This window comes from Patiria miniata, unplaced genomic scaffold, assembly GCF_015706575.1.
Source record: "Patiria miniata isolate m_02_andy unplaced genomic scaffold, ASM1570657v1 HiC_scaffold_18, whole genome shotgun sequence".
Lineage (NCBI taxonomy): Eukaryota > Metazoa > Echinodermata > Asteroidea > Valvatida > Asterinidae > Patiria > Patiria miniata.
Window position 1 is genome coordinate 7,701,682 of NW_024037056.1, and position 18,372 is coordinate 7,720,053.

The 18,372-nt window shown below is 39.8% G+C and overlaps 1 protein-coding gene across 1 annotated transcript in view; it reads right to left on the bottom strand.

Annotated features, from left to right (window-relative positions):
* LOC119724463 (juvenile hormone acid O-methyltransferase-like) overlaps nt 1-9,252 on the bottom strand; it is a 34,167-nt gene extending 24,915 nt beyond the window's left edge. Inside the window, exon 1 of the mRNA XM_038195524.1 lies at nt 8,949-9,252. Coding sequence (XP_038051452.1) covers nt 8,949-9,123 — 175 coding nt within the window. The 5' untranslated portion in view covers nt 9,124-9,252. The remainder of the gene's footprint in view (nt 1-8,948) is intronic.
* Between the last annotated feature and the right edge of the window lie 9,120 nt (nt 9,253-18,372).

Sequence of the window (18,372 nt, forward strand, 5' to 3'; positions counted from 1 at the left end):
AATGAGTAACGAAATGAGTAGCAAATGAGTAAATGACTAACAAATGAGTAACGCAATGAGTAAATGAGTAACCAAATAAGTAGATATATATTAAATGTTTTCATCCGTTCCTTACCATTCGGAGATTAATCTTCAAAGCTTCATCATGAATATTATTTCTGCAGTCAAACCCTATGCTTGTCACCATTGTGACAAACGCTTTGGACGGAGATATAACCTCTTGAGACATACCGAAAATGCACATGCTGAAGATGAATCCGACATAGACGAAGTTGAGGTGGATAATTCTGAACCTGAATTTAAAAGCAGTAGATTTGAAGATCCGGAAATGGAAAACTATGAAACTGAATCTTCGTATGATGAAGACGAAGATCTTGAGGAAAATGATTCCGAATCCGTCACGGAGGTGGAAGATGACGAATCATCTGATGAAGATGAATCTAGTTCTGATTTGGAAGACAATGCAGCCTATTTAGACTGTTTTAAAGAGGCCATAGAAGCCACCAATGAGATGTGGAGTGAAAAACATGAAAAGTACATCAACGAGGGCATGAGTGAAGATCAGGCCACGGAAAAGGCCAACAGGAAGACCTTGTGGGCAGTCAAGCGAATCTTTTTCAACAAATACAAAGATTTTTTGTCAAGTTACATACATCTGAAAGATAATGATACTCATCAAGAAATTGTGGACGAGATCGAAGACAGAGTCAATCATTCTAGTATTCTCCTGCCCATGGCTGTCAGCAGGGTCATATCTAAACACCAGGCCAAATTTGACGGCCTGTTCCATCAAGATGAAGATGACGTTAACGAGGAAGACAGTGACGATTAAAGACTAGTCATCGTTACACTAAGATCACTGATGATTTAATTGCAAAGAATACATTTAAAAACAAATTAAAAAAAACACGGGTGTTTCAATGAGAAATGACGTGAGTCAATAAAGCAATAATGTTATCATGTAAACACCTTCTGCAGTTGTATTTTTCTTTGTTGGTGTCGTCTTACAGTTAAACAATCGGGAAAGCCCTACTGTCAAGCAGTCATAATTAGTGTTTGGACACGCCCTGTCAATAATCCCCGAAAAGTCACGGTCTTTAATTCTTCATTTATTGCTTTATCACGCACCGTGTCCAACTTTGGGACTTTGTTGGGGGTAAAACAGTTAGTTGCCTTATGACACTCTAAATCTTAATTATAAAATAGAGGTACATACCATTGCTTTAACACAAAAAGACCTAGTTATATTTATCCTTGATTTTGTTAACAAGTCCGGCACGGCGGTACAACTAGGGTTCGGCGCATTCCTGTACAGACAACGGTAAAGGGGTATTAAGGCTTGAAATCATGTTTAGTCAGTCAACTTCATTGACTTCTTTCACGTACAGATTTTTGAAGCTCCCGCACATGCCGTGCGCTGCCAATTAAGTCCCGTTGTCCGAGGGAGTCAGCGGTCACTACTGTTGCGTAACTCCTGGCACGCGATATTTAGAACGCTCAATAATATCCATCCCCCGCTGTACATGCAGGTTAAGTCGGTGAAAGATAATCGATATAATGAACACGTCTTGAAAGCACACATTCCAAAATTTGTATCCTTGTGGAGACATTTCTTTGTTCTCGTGTAGTAAAGTGTTCAATTTTGAAAGTGAAGTTTCAAAATGCTTTTATTTTAATCAGAATTAGTTTCCTTGGCTGAAATTTGGAATTAATATCCCTTTTCTAAAACTCTTCCATTTGCGACAAATCAACCCACCTTGGAAATTCCTAGTTTTTGAGTGAAACCCATATATCTTTTTCGTGAAAACCTTGTGGAGACCTATTCATCTATAGAAATTGCCCTGTGGAGATAGACCTTTACAATGTTTTGTTCCGTATTGTGTGTGAGTCTCTCCAAGGCTACAAATTAGTGGTCATTACGTCTTTATGGATTAGAGAAACAGCGCTATCTGATCGGACGGTGTAAAAATACAATGCGTAGGATGCAGTCATGCAGTCCCTTAATACAGATGTACGTTGTACACACCGTACCGAGTGAGCCGACGCTGAAAGTTTGTATTTTTTACGACCACCGCACACACTACGTACATGTACATAGATGGTTGTGGTGGTTATGTGGAAGAATATTGTGCAATTGGTATTGCTCTCTGATCTATTATTAACACAATTCCTCCCTGGTTAAAACAATCATCGGACTATACCGTGCAAGTACGCTGTTCACCGGTGAGTGTTTGTTTACTATAAATACATAAATTAATTTTTCAAACTTTTTTAAAACTCGACCAGAAGAAACTCTTGCATGTCTGTACACATACACGAACTTGTCAGTGTGGATTGCACAATGGACTACCGAGATGAGTCATTCGAAACAAATCTTAAGGGGTGTTCCATTCTAGACGATGTTCGCCGTACTCGATAATAATTTACTAAAAGATAAATTCTTCAATTAGACAATCATAATTTTTTCTTTCTTTCTTTCTTTCTTTTTTGGAAGGGGGAAGGGTAATGGTTTACTGCAGCAAAAAAAAATGTAAGCGTTTAATGATCAATACCGCAAAATCGACAGGCATTCAATAATCGTTCAATGGTGGCATTTTTATATTCGCGTCGTTTCCACTCTATAAGCGCGTTAAAACATTGCCCCATTCACACAATTTGTTTTCCTCTAAATTTCTATACATAGCGGCTCTTGATAGACCGAGATTCATCATTAACTTCTCCCAAGGTCGCTCGCACTCTCCATTCTTACCAGAGTAAAAACATTTTTTCACAAGATTTCCAGCTAGTCGGCTTAATTGGCGCTCTGTTGGTGTGGCCTGCATTTTGTTTTTATTATTTACTGTTTGCACACTGCTTTGAATGAATACAAATGATAGTCTTGGTCATTTCAAACGTTTGACATTCATAATCCGGCTCAAGTCTCCCTTTGTCCACTATTCCGGTTCAGGTCTTTCCTCTGTCCGCTATTCCATCTAGCCGGGTGGGCTGCCCCTTTGTCCAATACATTTTTTTTTTAGACCCATCCTTTGTCCGGTAAACCTTACATACGCCCATGCGCTCTTTTATTATGCTAACATCATCCATCGATATGCTAATTGGTTTCATTGACATGCTAATGAGTCCATTGTCTTTGTGCATTATGCATAAAATTATTTTGTCTGTCCGATGAAGACCCTACTCACTACTTACGTTTCAAGACATTCCGCCAACTCCTTGATGTGCTCCCTGAACTTTTTGTGTGCATTTGTCATGTCCATGCTGGGACGGGTGGTAAGTGAACACAGTGACATGTAATGTGAAGTGAGTTCACTTTGAGTCATTTGCTGTTGTTTAGTCTTTTTGCGTTTGACTTCATTGTAGCCTTGGAAATCATCCCACATGTCTGGAACTGGCAATACACTGCTATGTAGGGACGCAGTGTGAAAAGTAGCATGCTGATTAGTTAGAAACCACAGTGAGTTGCACATCACCTGGAGCAAATACAAGCAAAAGCAAAGGGTAGCCCACTCCTATTAATTTGAGAATAATTTCATCTCATTTTATAATTTCATCTCATTTTAAATTATTTCATTACAAATAAGTTTTAAACAATCACACAAATAAAATGCCTATTAAATGTATATACCTGTGCAACGTAGGCGCCTTCATCCACGGATGCGAAGTCCACACCATTCTTGCTCATCACCTGAATCAGATCATTGTACATTTCATCCTTTCTGGTTATTCTTTGTCGGATGTTAGCATCTGAACTCTGCATATCCTCAACTCCAGCAAGTCTGAAAATAATGTTTATAAATAGTTAAGTTGTGAAGTTTAAGCATATAATATCAATATTACATCAGAAAGTGTATTAACCCCTACATCATACATACTGCTGCCAAAGTTTTGTAAGAAACAATCTCTATCCTATTAAAATTGAGTCATAAAATTTGTATTTATGTCCTGGGAGGAAAAAAAAAATGAACAGCAAAATCTAGGTCTAAGGCATAAACTTGGGCAAAAATCTCCAGATTCAGAACAAGTATTAGAATATTTACATATTTTGTATCTTTTTTTGGACTGAATCATCCAAATCACCATTATGTTTTTTAAATTCTATTTTGAATTCAGATTTTTTTCAATACCCTTATTTTTAAATTGACTTTTAATTTAATAGGCCTATATCATGATTTTTTTTATGATTTCATAAAAATCAATGCTTTAGGTTTAAATTATAAAAGTATTAATTTCCTGGTTCTCAGTGAAGGGGACATAATGTTAGCATCGTATTTATCAGATTAAACAAATACAGAGTATACTACTTTTTTTTTTTTTTTTTTTAAACGCCAAGTCATGATCTGACATTTCAAAGTGTTGATGAAATCTCCCCACTTAGCCCACTTTACATCGAAACCCTGAATTTGGCCTGTGATTGGCTCATGTGCGACACACCCCCGACACTCCCTCCGATGCTCAATCGACTCACGTACATGTACGTGTGCGCGCATGCATGATGCGTAGGGCCTACGTACGTGTGCATGTACAATACAACATGATTGTCATCACGATCATGTACGACGTAAACAAAATACCCGCGATAAATGAAATTTGTTTTGCTTTATCCACACAAATCATTCAAATATCCCCATTCAGTGGTGAAATTAATATGTTCTTACAGTTGATGTGGGTAAATCCATGGAGGAGTAAATCTGAGATGGATGGCAAGGACTGACTATCAAAATAGGAGGACGCAACTTTTATGTAAATGAGACGTCGGCGTGCGCCGGCACCAGACTAGCGAGGTGAAAACAAAGTCTTGCCGACACAAAAATGCGTGTAGGAATTTCACAGAGTGAGCGCATTTTCATGAGACTTAAAAACACACAAATCGTGAAGCAAAATTGTGAACCTTTTAACAGTTATCTTGTCATACTTCTATCTCAGTTATATTTCAGTCAAATGACATTTTGATGTGTACAATGAAAGAAAAACCACCCCAAACATCAGCTTGCGTGATTTGTTTGGTGCACATCGCATTTTTTTTCACCTCGGCAACTGGTACCCGCATGCTTACGAAAGTCAATGAACGTTCAAGTTGCGTCCGCCTATAGGCCGGCGAATGTATCAATGCAAAAAGTAAAACAAATACGCAGATCATGTGAGCAAAGCCGATCGCGTATCGATGCTATTTAAAAAAAAAAACAAGACGTGTTGAACTAACAAAATCACTTCATGTATTACAGCATTTGAACTTACATTCTTGTCGGCGGTAATTTCCGCTTCTTTTCCCAGGCAGCGCCCTGCATTAGCACATTAAATGCATCCTTTGATGCTACCGCTGGCTCTTCTATTGGCGGCTTCTCATCACACGCAGAACATGACAGACGAAACGAAGACAGACCCACATTTACAAGATTTATAATTGGTGTGTGAAATAGATTTTTGTCGATTGTTGCTCCCTTCGATTCAGCGGTAGTTAAATTATGACCCCCCCCCCTTTAATTTGGTCACGGTGTAAATCAGCAAAAATTAATTCCAAAGTAGACTCAGATGAAAACAACTTAAAGTGATTAGATAAAACAGAACAGCAATCAATAGAACACGAAATAAGGTGAGAAGACGCCATTTTCTCAACAGAACAGCATCGCGGCGGCATATCGATCCTGAAAACTTTTTTTTATTGGACGCTTTCACTTTCGGACGGGGGTGTCATGTTTTAATTTAAACAATTTCAAAGTTGCGCAAGTAGCAAGTTTGCGCTCGACAGTACTAGTAGTAACGATTGCACGAGGAACAGCGTGCGCGCGAAGGTTTATTAGTCAGACCCTATTTATATCTAACAGTACGTCTAGATTCCAGACTAGCTGCTACAACTCCCCAGTTCATTAGGAATTTTACTGAAAGGTATGCGACAAGGTATGCAATAAAATTCACGACATTTCAAACAAATTCGCATACGTGTGCGCACATATTCGCGAATTGTTTCACGACATCGCATACGTGTGCGCACATATTCGCGATTAATTTCACGACATCGCATACGTGTGCGCATATATTCGCGATAAATTTCGCGACATCGCATACGTGTGCGCACATATCGTCACCGTTTTCACGAAGAGCCACATATGTCGATTTTGAAGAAAAAGCGTTTTCGAGATAATCGCAAAAGAAGTTTCTCATATTTTAAAACTGCAAAAAATACCACTTTGCAACAACTTTGTGAAGCAAGAAAACCATCACACAATTCTATGTGAGCTGAATTTTTACATGAACCCAGTAATAAGACTTAATTCAGCAGTTAATTAGTGAAAATTATTTAGTAAAGATATGTGGCTCTTCGTGAAAACGCAAATTCAGGTTTCCGACATATTGGCCCTTTCTATTCAATGTGTATTTCCATAGGCGCGCGTGAGCACGCGCGCGCAGCTGAAAATGTAACAAAGATATGTGGCTCTTCGTGAAAACGCAAATCTCATTTGACCTACTTTTACGTATTTCCGTGCAATGGGTTTTGTACGCGTTCAAAGGGCCAAAATGTACGTGGCTCTTCGTGAAAACGCAAAATTCATTTATCGAGATTTTGGCCCCTTGCAACATTAATGTATCTTGGAAATTAATGATCTTTTGCTTACAGAAACATGTCAAAATGGTTAAGTACATTGTTTTAAATCAAAATATTGAAAAAAATCAAAATCGAAAAAAAATGGTAATTTTTGACATATGTGGCTCTTCGTGAAAACGGTGACGATATTCGCGATAAATTTTGCGACATCGCATACGTGTGCGCACACATTCGCGATAAATTTCGCGACATCGCATACGTATACGCACACGTTTGCAATATGCGATGTCCCTTCAGGGCCACCATAGCTCTAGGATCTTTGGTTGACATTGCAGTACACCCTCACAGAATCGCACGTGCTACTGCTCGAGGAAAGCTCACGACACGTTGAAACGGACGGGGTAACACGGTAAATGTAATTGCCTCATTTACATCGGGCGCGCTTTTATTTACCTTTGACGTTCGATAAATGAACCAATAGAAAATACAGATACATGTGTTGAATATATTATAAGTGTAAGCTTGCATTTCATTAGTTTAAGGAACCGTTTGTAGCGATCTAGCCAGCTGCAGCTTCTTGTCACTCCGATGTATCGATCACCACATGCATAAAATGCGCAGCCTATACGTACAAAGCCAAGCTGGCCGGCCCGGCTGCACTGCATATCAGCTGCATACATGTACACGTCCGTCCGGCCGTACGTGTAATAGAGTCCGGGGTACGTTGAATTGGTCTCAATTGGGAGACCCCTAAAATGGGAATAGCGCATGCGCGCAGGGCAATGGGGAACCCCTTTTACAACGCGTTGTGTGTGATGATGTGGGACTCGACCGTACTGTCCAAGTACGTATGGATATGTACAGATGTACATGTACACTGCGAGCACCTCATGCTCAATGGAAGTGGTTTGATTGTACGTGACACCCATACAGCGATGCATGTTGTGTTGTCGCCGTCAAGTATGGAGAAAAGTAATATTCATATCAACTTTGTTTTCATTTTTATTAGAAGACCTTGAGTATTATACTAAAAGTCTGTACTGTGGCAAAATATTTGAGGTATTTTCTTGTTTCCGTCAACTATTTGAAAAACAGTGGGGGTCGGCGTTTAAGAAATAATTTTATTTTGTTGAATTTCGGATAAAATGTTTTGGGTCGGCGGGGTTTTGAGCGGGTCGGTCGGGTAACCGGAAACAAACATTTAATTTTGCATCGCCTAATGAGAACAGATGGCCTATGGGGTCCGAAAGTGACTCAAAATCTTAAGAACAACTCACAGAGCTGCATAAACATGTACATGTACATGTACTACGGTGCAAGTCTCAAGTTTTAGTAATACATGTAATAATAATAATGGAGTCTTATATAGCGCACGTATCTACCATCAATTAGGTACTCAAGGCGCTGGAGATTATGTCTATTATTAAAGAAAGGTAAATAAAGTTAATGAGAGATATGAGACCCATTATGTAGCACCTTGTAATGGTTTACAAGGTGCTTTGGCGCATATTGCAGCCACTGCCAGAAACACCGGGGCAAACCCCTACATGTACACGTACATGTATTTGTTTTCTGTTGTTTCAATTAAAAATATGACTGTCAAAGAAAAAAGGGTGGAGAAGCCACATTGATTATACAAAAAAAACATGTATAAACAGTGTACAGGCCCCCTAATATTTTAGTGAGTGGTTACATTTGCACATGTATACTGGTTTGTTAAAAAAAATATATATATAAATCAATAAAATCCTATTGTTTTAATCCTAATGACCTAATTGGCCTTTGTCTTATGGGGTCCAAACTTATAAGTTATACTAGCAAGCTACATATACTGGTTTATTTAAAAAAAAAAAAAAAAAAAATCAAACGTTGTTCTTTTCTCATGAATAAACATAATTTTCCCTTAAACTACTGAATAATTGTGATCCATTGACGATCACTGCTGAAGAAAAAAATGTGGAAACCGCGACGTTTACAAATAAAAGACTCTTTCAACAATATTATAGCCAGCAAGTGTACTAAGCATTCGTAATGCTGTGTGGTGTACAACAAAATGTACATGTACATGAACTATACATGTACACGTATACATGTACATTATACTGTGCAAGAACAGCCACACCGAAAACATAAAGTGTATGTACCGGACATCTATCTTTTTGCCCCAACATATGGAATGGGGGAGGGGGGGGGGGCACTGCGTATGCCATACGTACGGGAAGGGGGTGTTTAAAAAGTCGGCATTTCGTGCATATCATAGGAGGCTTTATGGGCTATATAGCTGCTCGCATAGTTTCTCGAGAAAACAAACAAACACAAAATTCCACCTACGAAAAATAGGTGCGTCAACACCTCCTCCCTGGAGCAGCTGGCGATGCAGAAGCCGAGGATTGGAACTGAATCTTACCTGTTACACTCTTGACTTTCCCTGCCATTGACTTGGTTTCTTCCCCAGTACCGCACCCCACGTCCAGTACCGTGTCTTCTGGTCTCAACTCCAGTTTGTCAATGTGTTGCATGATGACGGAATGTTGAAAGAATCTGCCATCCCCGCAGTAGTCGTTACTTGCTGAGAAATTCATGAGAGATGCTAATTTTCACTGGTCAAAACAGACTATATGAAAGTAATGATAATCTTTAGGAACTATGACAGTGTCTGAACAATCCCGAATGACTTCATTCACACACTGAACTGACGGGTATCAGACGCGTTTTGCATCTTCAAATCCTTTGTGATCAAAATTTACCCAACGTAAACCAGACAAAGCGCGCAGTCGGCCAGATGACCTTGGCCAAGAGATAACAGAGCCCCGTGACGACGTCATGTCACGCACACAGCCCTGTTTGACCTCAGTTTGCGAGCAGCCCATAAAGCATGCTATAATACGCACGAAATGCCGACTTTTTAGACACCCCGTACATATGGCATACACAGTGTTCTCTCCCCCCCCCCCATTCCATAAATTGGGGAAGAAAGTCAGATAGATAGACTCTTTTGGACCAATTAGGCTGGCGTGATCTCCAAACTAGAAGACAATTAATTCGTTTGGTAATGTGTTTTAAAATTCTTAAGATTTGCTGATTAAACTAGACCCCGCCTCTTGACCTCCTAGATTTTGACTAATCAGCGGGCTCTTTCTATTTCGGGTCTTCGGTCATTCACCCGTTGCGCGTCATGGACATGGATAAAAAAACACACTATGTCATGGCGGTGACGGCGCTCTGTATCATGTTACGCGAATGCGCGCCCGGCTGTTGTTGTACTACAAAACACTGCATTCAAATTGATCAATCACTGTTTTAGTCCTGATTTAATTGGGAATGAAAGGACGGTCACGATTTAGTAAAGTCGACTCCAATTGGCTGGAGCGCGGCTTGCATTAATCTGCATGTCTAGACATATCAGACGTTATACAGGAGTTGGCTCCGTGGATAACGGATGATACTCAGACTATAGTCGATGTGTTGCATGATGGGGAAATCTGCCATCCCCGCAGTATAGTCGTTACTCGCCGAAATTCATGTCGGATGCTTTTCACTGGTCTAGAAAGACTATGAAACTAAAGAAAAACTAGTCTTTATGAACTATGTTCCACCTGAGCTGAGTGTCTGTCAGAATATCCCTGTGTACATGCATGTATAATGGCGGACTCATTAATCGACCATCACGGCACTAACGTTATTCTTCTGAGCCTCACGGTGATCAATGGCAGGTGTAAAGGGTATACCCCCGTCACACCGGAGGCGCGGTGCCATTACGGTTTTTGGTCAAAACCGCCATCACCGTAGTGACACCGGCAGTAGTTTTTCATAGTTTTCCCCTACCCGTCATACCCCCGTCACACTGGAGGTGCGGTGCCACTGCGGTGCTTGTACGGCATAAACCGCAGTGGCACCGCCATGATCGCCGTGGTTACGCAGTGGTTCCGTCATAGATCGCCGTAGCACCGCGGGAAACTGTCAAAACCGCGGACCCTCGCGATAGCACGGCGGTTGTACTGCGGAGGCACAGCGGTGATAGAGGTCCTACTGCGGTCCTTGTACGGTGCCACGGCGGTCATGGCGGTGCCGCGGGGATCCCACTGCGGATTGGCCCAACCCGCGGTGGCACTGCGGAAGTTTTGAACATGTTCAAAGTTTACGCCGTGCCACCGCGAAGGTCCGCGGTTTTGACAGTTTTCCGCGGTGCTAAGGCGATCAATGACGGAACCACTGCGGAACCACGGCGATCATGGCGGTGCAGTGGCACCGCACCTCCGGTGTGACAGGGGTATTAGGTTAACTTCATTCACACAGTTGGCTTAAAAACCTTCCGGATTTCAGACACGATTGTTGAATAGTTCGTTATCAGCAGTGACAACAGACGAAGTTAAACTAGTGACGTAAGCATATTTATTTATTTATTTATTTATTTCTGATTTTTTACTAGGGTAGCCCGTTCACAAAATAATGTGGTCTTCCACGGGGCCCTGAGCATATAATTTAAAATTAATAAAACAAAACTAACAATTTAAAGGATTAAAAGTGTATCAAATTATCAAAACAAATAGGAAATAAGATCATATAAAACTAGAAATGTGTTTGTGGACAAACACAAGCTGTTTCGTATATATTTGAAATACTCTGTGCACATGACGAACAATCAGTTACGTCACTGTAAATGTCATCTATAACAGCACATTATAATACGTACAAGTTGCAACCAAATCGAAAACATTATAGTTCTGTAGATATAGGCCTACAAAAGAATAAAATGCCCCTTTAAGGGACGTCACATGACATTTGATGATGACGTCACTTCAGTTTTCATCTATTACACGTCCCTGTGAATGTGCATACCAAGTTTTAATCCAATCAGACTTGTACCTGTACTTCCGAAGTTATAGCGATTCAAAGAAATGCTCATTTAATGTCACGTCACGTGACACGTGATGACGTCATCATTACGAACTCACTGAGGACCATCTTAGGCTGCTGCTTTTACTAGTGTCTGACAAGTGTAAAGTCAATCAGGCATATAGAAGTGGAAAAGTGTATGGTTTGAAGAAAAACGTGTACAAAACCAATAGGGAAAATGTGTATCTTTAATGTAAAGTAATATGACACCTGATGACGTCACAATCACGAATTTCTTCATGGACCATCTGTGATGGGTGATCTAAGTGTGTACCAAGTGTAACGTCGTTCGGATTTACGAAAGTGCCGAAAGGGAGCGTTTTAAAACGTGTACAAACCCTATGGGGAAAAACGTATCTTTAATGTGACGTAACCTGACACCTGATAATGTCACGATCACGAATTTCGTCTAGGACCATCGGTGGGTAGTGGTCTAAGTATGAATTAAGTCTAAAGTCGATCGGATTCACGAAGATGCCAAACTGGAGTGTTTTAAAACGTGTACAAAACATATGGGGAAAAATGCATCTTTAATGTAACGTAACCCGACACCTGATGACGTCAAGGTAACGAATTTCTTCTAGGACCATCTGTGGGGGTGGTCTCAGTATGAATCAAGTCTGAGGTCGATCGGATTTACGAGGAGGCCAGAGTGGAGTGTTTTAAAACATGTACAAAACATATGGGGAAAAATGCATCTTTAATGTGACGTAACCCGACACCTGATGACGTCACGGTCACGAATTTCTTCTAGGACCATCTGTGGGTGGTGGTCTAAGTCTGTACCAAGTCTGAAATCGATCGGATTTTAAAAAGTGGCAAAGTGGACTGGTAGAAGAAACGTGTGATAAACCTATGGAGAAAAAGTCTGAAAAAGGAGAAAAAAAAAGAACTAGAGAGGTGTTTGTGGACAAACACAAGCTGTTTCGGATATTCGAAATACTCTGTGCACGTGATGAACAATCAGTGACGTCACTAAAAATGTCATCTATAACAGCACATTATACGTACATGTCAAGTTATAACCAAATCGAACATAAAGGTCTGTAAATATAGGCCAATGAAGAACAAAATGCCCCTTTAAGGGACGTCACATGACATTTGATGATGACATCACATGAATGTTCATCTATAACCCTTCTTGGCATTGGTACGATCACGAATTTCTTCTAGGACCATCTGTGGGTGGTAGTCTAAGTGTGTACCAGGTCTAACGTCGATCGCATAATTTACAAAAGTGCCAAAGTAGAGTGTTTTAAAACGTGTACAAACCCTATGGGGAAAAATGCATCTTTAATGTGATGTAACCCAACACATGATGACGTCACGATCACGAATTTCTTCTAGGACCATCTGTGGGTGGTTGTCTAAGTATGTATTAGGTCTGAGGTCGATCGCATTTATGAAAGTGCCAAGGTGGAGTGTTTTAAAACGTGTACAAAGCATATAGGGAAAATGTGCATCTTTAATGTGAAATAGCGTGACAACTGATGACGTCACGATCACGAATTTCTTCTTGGACCATCTGTGGATGGTTGTCTAAGTATGTATTAAGTCTGAGGTCGATCGCATTTATGAAGGTGCCAAGGTGGAGTGTTTTAAAACGTGTACAAAGCATATAGGGAAAATGTGCATCTTTAATGTGAAGTAGCGTGACAACTGATGATGTCACGATCACGAATTTCTTCAAGGACCACCTGTGGGTGATGGTCTCAGTGTGTACCAAGTGTAACGTCGATCGTATTTACGAAAGTGCCGAAATGGAGCGTTTTAATACATGTACAAACTCTATGGGGAAAAATGCATCTTTAATGTGACGTAACCTGACACTTGATGACGTCACAATCACGAATTTCGTCTAGAACCATCTGTGGGTGGTGGTCTAAGTATGAATTAAGTTTAAAGTCGATCGGATTTACGAAGATGCCAAACTGGAGTGTTTTAAAACGTGTACAAAACATATGGGGGAAAATGCATCTTTAATGTGACGTAACCACACACTTGATGACGTCACGATCACGAATTTCGTCTAGAACCATCTGTGGGTGGTGGTCTAAGTATGAATTAAGTTTAAGTCGATCGGATTTACGAAGATGCCAAACTGGAGTGTTTTAAAACGTGTACAAAACATATGGGGGAAAATGCATCTTTAATGTGACGTAACCAGACACCTGATGACGTCACGATCACGAATTTCGTCTAGAACCATCTGTGGCTGGTGGTCTAAGTATGAATTAAGTTTAAAGTCGATCGGATTTACGAAGATGCCAAACTGGAGTGTTTTAAAACGTGTACAAAACATGTGGGGGAAAATGCATCTTTAATGTGACGTAACCAGACACTTGATGACGTCACGATTACGAATTTCGTCTAGAACCATCTGTGGGTGGTGGTCTAAGTATGAATTAAGTTTAAAGTCGATCGGATTTACGAAAATGCCAAATTGGAGTGTTTTAAAACGTGTACAAAACATATGGGGAAAAATGAATCTTTAATTTGATGTAACCTGACACCTGATGACGTCATGATCACAAATTTCTTCTAGGACCGTCTGTGGGTGGTGGTCTAAGTAGGTACCAAGTCTGAAATCAATCGGATTAAAAAAAGTGGCAAAGTGGACTGGTAGAAGAAACGTGTGTTAAACCTATGGAGAAAAAGTCTGAAAAAGGAGAAAAAAAAAAAAAAAAAGAAACTAGAGATGTGTTTGTGGACAAACACAAGCTGTTTCGGATATTCGATATACTCTATGCACGTGATGAACAATCATTGACGTCACTAAAAATGTCATCTATAACAGCACATTATACGTACATGTCAAGTTATAACCAAATCGAACATATAGGTCTGTAAATATAGGCCAATGAAGAACAAAATGCCCCTTTAAGGGACGTCACATGACATTTGATGATGACATCACATGAATTTTCATCTATAACCCATCTCGGAATTGGTACGATCACGAATTTCTTCTAGGACCATCTGTGGGTGGTAGTCTAAGTGTGTACCAAGTCTAACGTCGATCGGATTTACGAAAGTGCCAAAGTAGAATGTTTTAAAACGTGTACAAACCCTATGGGGAAAATGCATCTTTAATGTGACGTAACCCAACACCTGATGACGTCACGATCACACATTTCTTCTTGGACCATCTGTGGGTGGTGGTCTAAGTATGTATTAAGTCTGAGGTCGATCGCATTTATGAAGGTGCCAAGGTGGAGTGTTTTAAAACGTGAACAAAACATATGGGGAAAATGTGCATCTTTAATGTGAAGTAACGTGACACCTGATGACGTCACGATCACGAATTTCTTCAAGGACCATTTGTGGGTAATGGTCTAAGTCTGTACCAAGTGTAACGTCGATCGGATTTACAATAGTGCCGAAATGAAGCGTTTTAACACATGTACAAACCCTATGGGAAAAATGCATCTTTAATGTGACGTAACCTGACACTTGATGACGTCACGATCACGAATTTCGTTTAGAAGCATCTGTGGGTGGTGTTCTAAGTATGAATTAAGTTTAAAGTCGATCGGATTTACGAAGATGCCAAACTGGAGTGTTTTAAAACGTGTACAAAACATATGGGGAAAATGCATCTTTAATGTGACGTAACCTGACACCTGATGACGTCACGATCACAAATTTCTTCTAGGACCATCTGTGGGTGGTGTTCTAAGTATGTACCAAGTCTCGAATCAATCGGATTTAAAAAAGTGGCAAAGTGGACTGGTGGAAGAAACGTGTGTTAAACCTATGGAGAAAAAGTCTGAAAAAGGAGAAAAAAAAAACTAGAAATGTGTTTGTGGACAAACACAAGCTGTTTCGGATATTTGAAATACTCTGTGCACGTGATGAACACTTGATGAAGTCACTTCGAATGTCATCTGCCAAGTGAAAAGTCAATCAGACATATAGTGCCAAAGTATGATTTGAAGAAAAACGTGTACAAACCCTATGGGGAAAAATGCATCTTTAATGTGAAGTAACCTTACACCTGATGATGTCACGATCATGAATTTCTTCTAGGACCATCTGTAGGTGGTAGTCTAAGTGTGTACCAAGTCTAACGTCGATCGGATTTACGAAAGTGCCAAAGTAGAATGTTTTATAACGTGTACAAACCCTATGGGGAAAAATGCATCTTTAATGTGACGTAACCCAACACCAGATGACGTCACGATCACACATTTCTTCTAGGACCATCTGTGGGTGGTGGTCTAAGTATGTATCAAGTCTGAGGTCGATCGGATTTACGAAGAGGCCAAAGTGGAGTGTTTTAAAACGTGTACAAAACATATGGGGAAAAATGCATCTTTAATGTGACGTAACCCGACACCTGATGACGTCACGGTCACGAATTTCTTCTAGGACCATCTGTGGGTGGTGGTCTAAGTATGTATCAAGTCTGAAATCAATCGGATTTGAAAAAGTGGCAAAGTGGACTGGTGGAAGAAACGTGTGTTAAACCTATGGAGAACAAGTCTGAAAAAGGAGAAAAAAAAAAGAAAAAAGAAAAAAAAAATTTTAACGAAAACAATAGCTGTTTCGGTGAGTCACCGAAACAGCTAAAAACAAAATCTTAACGAAAACAAGAGCTATTTCGGTGTGTTACCGAAACAGCTAAAAAGAAAAAAAAAATCTTAACGAAAACAAGAGCTGTTTCGGTGTGTACACCGAAACAGCTAACTATAACCGTTAAATAATAATCATTAAATAAAAGAAACATGAACGGGTTTAACATAAACAATATAAATGTGTATATGAAAACGACGATAGACAAAAGTGCAGATTAAGAAGTTTAATTTAAGAATAAGATCACAAAATAAGTCCTACTTGCAAATACAAACGAAAAACAAGTTAAAAAAAACTATTGTAAATAATAAAAACAGTAAAAATGAGTACATGCATCCCTAACATGCTAAAAACAAAAAACAAAACACGCAAGCAAGCCAACAAACAAATAAACAAGCACCCAACCAACCAAACAAAAAAACAAACAAGCAAACAGCCCTTACAACCCAACAAACAAACAAACAATCCAACAAACGCCCCCCCCCAAAAAAAAAAAAAAGAAGAAGAAGAAGAAGAACATTGTAAGTGATAAAGACAATAAAATTGAGTACACTTAATCATGCTAAAAAAAAGTACAATTAAAACAATAATTTGAAGCAACCTAAACGGTTAAAAAGTTAAGTTTCATTATTGACTTAAAAGAACCAATTGAGGCTGCTGAACGTGTTTCTTTATTTAAACTATTCCAGACAGTAGCCCCAGCAACAAAAGGACTATGCTTCAAGCATTCTGATTTATATTTAGGAATGAACAGGGTGTCCTCAGTTGCTTGTCTGGTGGAGTGATGGTGCATGTCAGATATTTTAATGAAATCTTCTGTCAGGTAGGTAGGGGCAAGATTTTTGGTACATTTGTACATGAGTACATGAGCATACATTATCATAAGTGCCAGTTTCTCTGGTTGTGATACTGCGTCTACGTCTTTCACTCCTGGAACAGAGAGCTCTTAGCCTATAGGAAATACGAGAAAATCAGATATTATAGCGCCGCTGCGCGGGGGTCACTTAAGAACAAGACGGTCATTAATTTTATTATTCACTTGGGCTGAAAAATCATAGATTTCGACAGCCTCGATTGTTTTTCTCACAACTTTATGCCAGAGGTATAGCCTAAACCATTGTTTGCTTATATCCTCAAATAAAACCCTATTATACTCACAATCTCCGTAACAAACGTCTGATGTATTATGTGAGCAAGCAAATTCTATGCGACCCCGCGAGCAATCGAAGTCGACTTGAAACTGTGACGTCATTTCGATCAGAAACTCAGGTGGACTAAAGTGTTGATTGGTTCATTCAAAAACAACGGTTAGACCCGATGCAAGGCGCCCGCTCAATGGTCAGAATCTCGAGGTCAAGAGGTAATCTCGTTTTGCATAATTAATCGCCGAATCTGATTCCCAGCTGCGCGAATATAATAGACGTCGACGCTCGAAGGAAGAAAAAAAAAAAAGAAAGAGGCGCAAAGTCATAGTGGTGTAAATTTAATGAGTTGGGGGGGGGGGGCAAATGTCCCTGTCCCCCGCTAAAACTGAGAAATCGAGAATATGTTGAAAAATACAGGATTTTTTGGGGAAAAACATGTTTTGCCCCCTCTAGAAAAAAATCCTGGCGACTCCCATACCCGCATCTGTACAAACGTTGCTGTGATGTAAAAATCATGACGTTGTTGTAACAATGTATGTGGGTGCTTTCACAACGTTATTGGTATGTTGTTAATCTCACGTTGTCATGACATTGCAGTTTGGTATTATCACAGCGTTGCTGTTATGCTGTGAACCTCTCGTTGCTATAACGTTTTATAAAGGTCTTTTGGCAATTTAAGTTGCAGTTATATATGATGTGCAAATCACGTAGTTACGATCCATGCTGTATATGGTATTGACAAAAACATTGTGATTACGATGCACATAATGTGTAGTGAACATAATGTTTGAATTAATGACGTTTTAATTGATAATAATTAAAACATTTGGGTGAAGCTTTGCATTATAAATGTAACTCGTGAAATTTCGAACATCATCATGTTTTGTTTTGTCGTAGTAGGAATATAATGTTTGCAGATAGTTTTCTAATGGTCTAAGATGGATGAGATCATGGTCAAAGCGCGACTGTTTCCCGCTCATATTCATTGTTGTATATTCAGTGTACAATGTATACTTCATTGCAACACCAACGTAACTAGAAATATGATTCCCGTTCTCAAAGAAAAATATTACCATGGCGCATGCGCATCAGCAGAAATTCCACGTCCAGACCACGTGATAGCTCGTTTGAATTGCTCTGCTCTGTCGAGTCAGCGATCTAGCAGCAGCAGCTCACTATAACGTTCGCCTACTCGACGTCCAGTTGATGTGAATT